Below are 1,144 nucleotides of genomic sequence, written 5' to 3'. Positions count from 1 at the left end.
CCAATCTTCTCCATTGCTGGCTTTTATTATGAGGCTAATACTAAAAGCCTTTTCGATCCTATTACATAGAATATTAAAAAACAAAACAACTTTTATTCATCTTAGGGGGGGGGGTCACATCAGTGCGCGCGTCAGGATCTTCACCATTGAGAGATCCTGCACGGGCGCCGACCAGTAGTTCGGAGCAACGGAAGCCTATCAAACCATAATATCGTACGGGGCCACATGCGACTACGGAGTGACAAGCGGTTAAGTACGACGTATCATTTCAATGAACTGCATCTAATCCGCACGACCCCTCCCCCCCCCCGCTATCCCCCGGACTCATCGTTGCATAACGACTCTACATGTAGTTTTTCGGCGCCCCTGCATACGACTCACCCCACGGCCGGACGAGATAAATGGCCCGCTTCAACTTTACTTCTGTCACGTTGTTATTCTCCCATTGTGGGACACGTTCAAGCAACTTCATTGGAGCTATACAGTTCCTTCGAGTGTTCGCTTTAATCGATAAAAATTCAACCATCTACATCAACCATGGCTCGATTCTGCATTATCGTGTTACTCGAAATATTCAATCTACGACGACGAGGAGATGACAGGGATACCGTTGATCATTATGGGTGCTGAGGAAACGGAAGCAGTTCGTGTTTCTGACACTCTACGAGTACGTCTCGACTCGAAGTTCCGCCCCTCCTGCTTCATCGACTTGCGTTGACGCCATTGTTTCTGACGCCTTTCGGCGGCTACGGTCAATAATTTCTCGGCTCGCTTTGCACGTTCCGGTTGACCAAGCGCTTTATAGGCGCGCGAAACAGATGCCACGATTGCCTTGCGGCCACATTCGTCTCGTGCAAACGAGAAATCGATCATTTCGAACACTTCAGCCATGAATGCCCAGTCAGACTCGCCCTCGAACGCCTCCAGGAGCCGAAGACCTAGAGGTCCGTTTAAAGGACGCTTATTTTTGCTGGAGGTATCCAACCACTGCTTGAGAGCAGTTTTTACGACCTCCAGACGTCCGTAGTGGCAGCATCTACGAAGAAATACACCGAATTGAGGTTCACTGGACAGCCTGAAGACGTCTTTAAAGTGCGTCATCGTCGCCAGTAACTTCTCGTCACTGACAGTGTCGATACTGCGA

The 1,144-nt window shown here is 49.4% G+C and overlaps 1 protein-coding gene across 1 annotated transcript; it reads right to left on the bottom strand.

Annotated features, from left to right (window-relative positions):
• Positions 1–579: 579 nt before the first annotated feature.
• On the bottom strand, positions 580–1,101 carry PITG_20842 (uncharacterized protein; the record flags this gene model as incomplete). The annotated part of the gene is made up of 1 exon (XM_002895446.1): positions 580–1,101. One exon carries the CDS (start codon positions 1,099–1,101, stop codon positions 580–582), a length of 522 nt encoding a protein of 173 aa, XP_002895492.1.
• Between the last annotated feature and the right edge of the window lie 43 nt (positions 1,102–1,144).

Source organism: Phytophthora infestans, genomic scaffold (genome assembly GCF_000142945.1).
Source record: "Phytophthora infestans T30-4 supercont1.176 genomic scaffold, whole genome shotgun sequence".
In the NCBI taxonomy this organism is placed as follows: domain Eukaryota; phylum Oomycota; class Peronosporomycetes; order Peronosporales; family Peronosporaceae; genus Phytophthora; species Phytophthora infestans.
The sequence above is the reverse complement of the archived record's forward strand: the minus strand, read 5'-3'. Positions and strand labels throughout refer to the sequence as shown.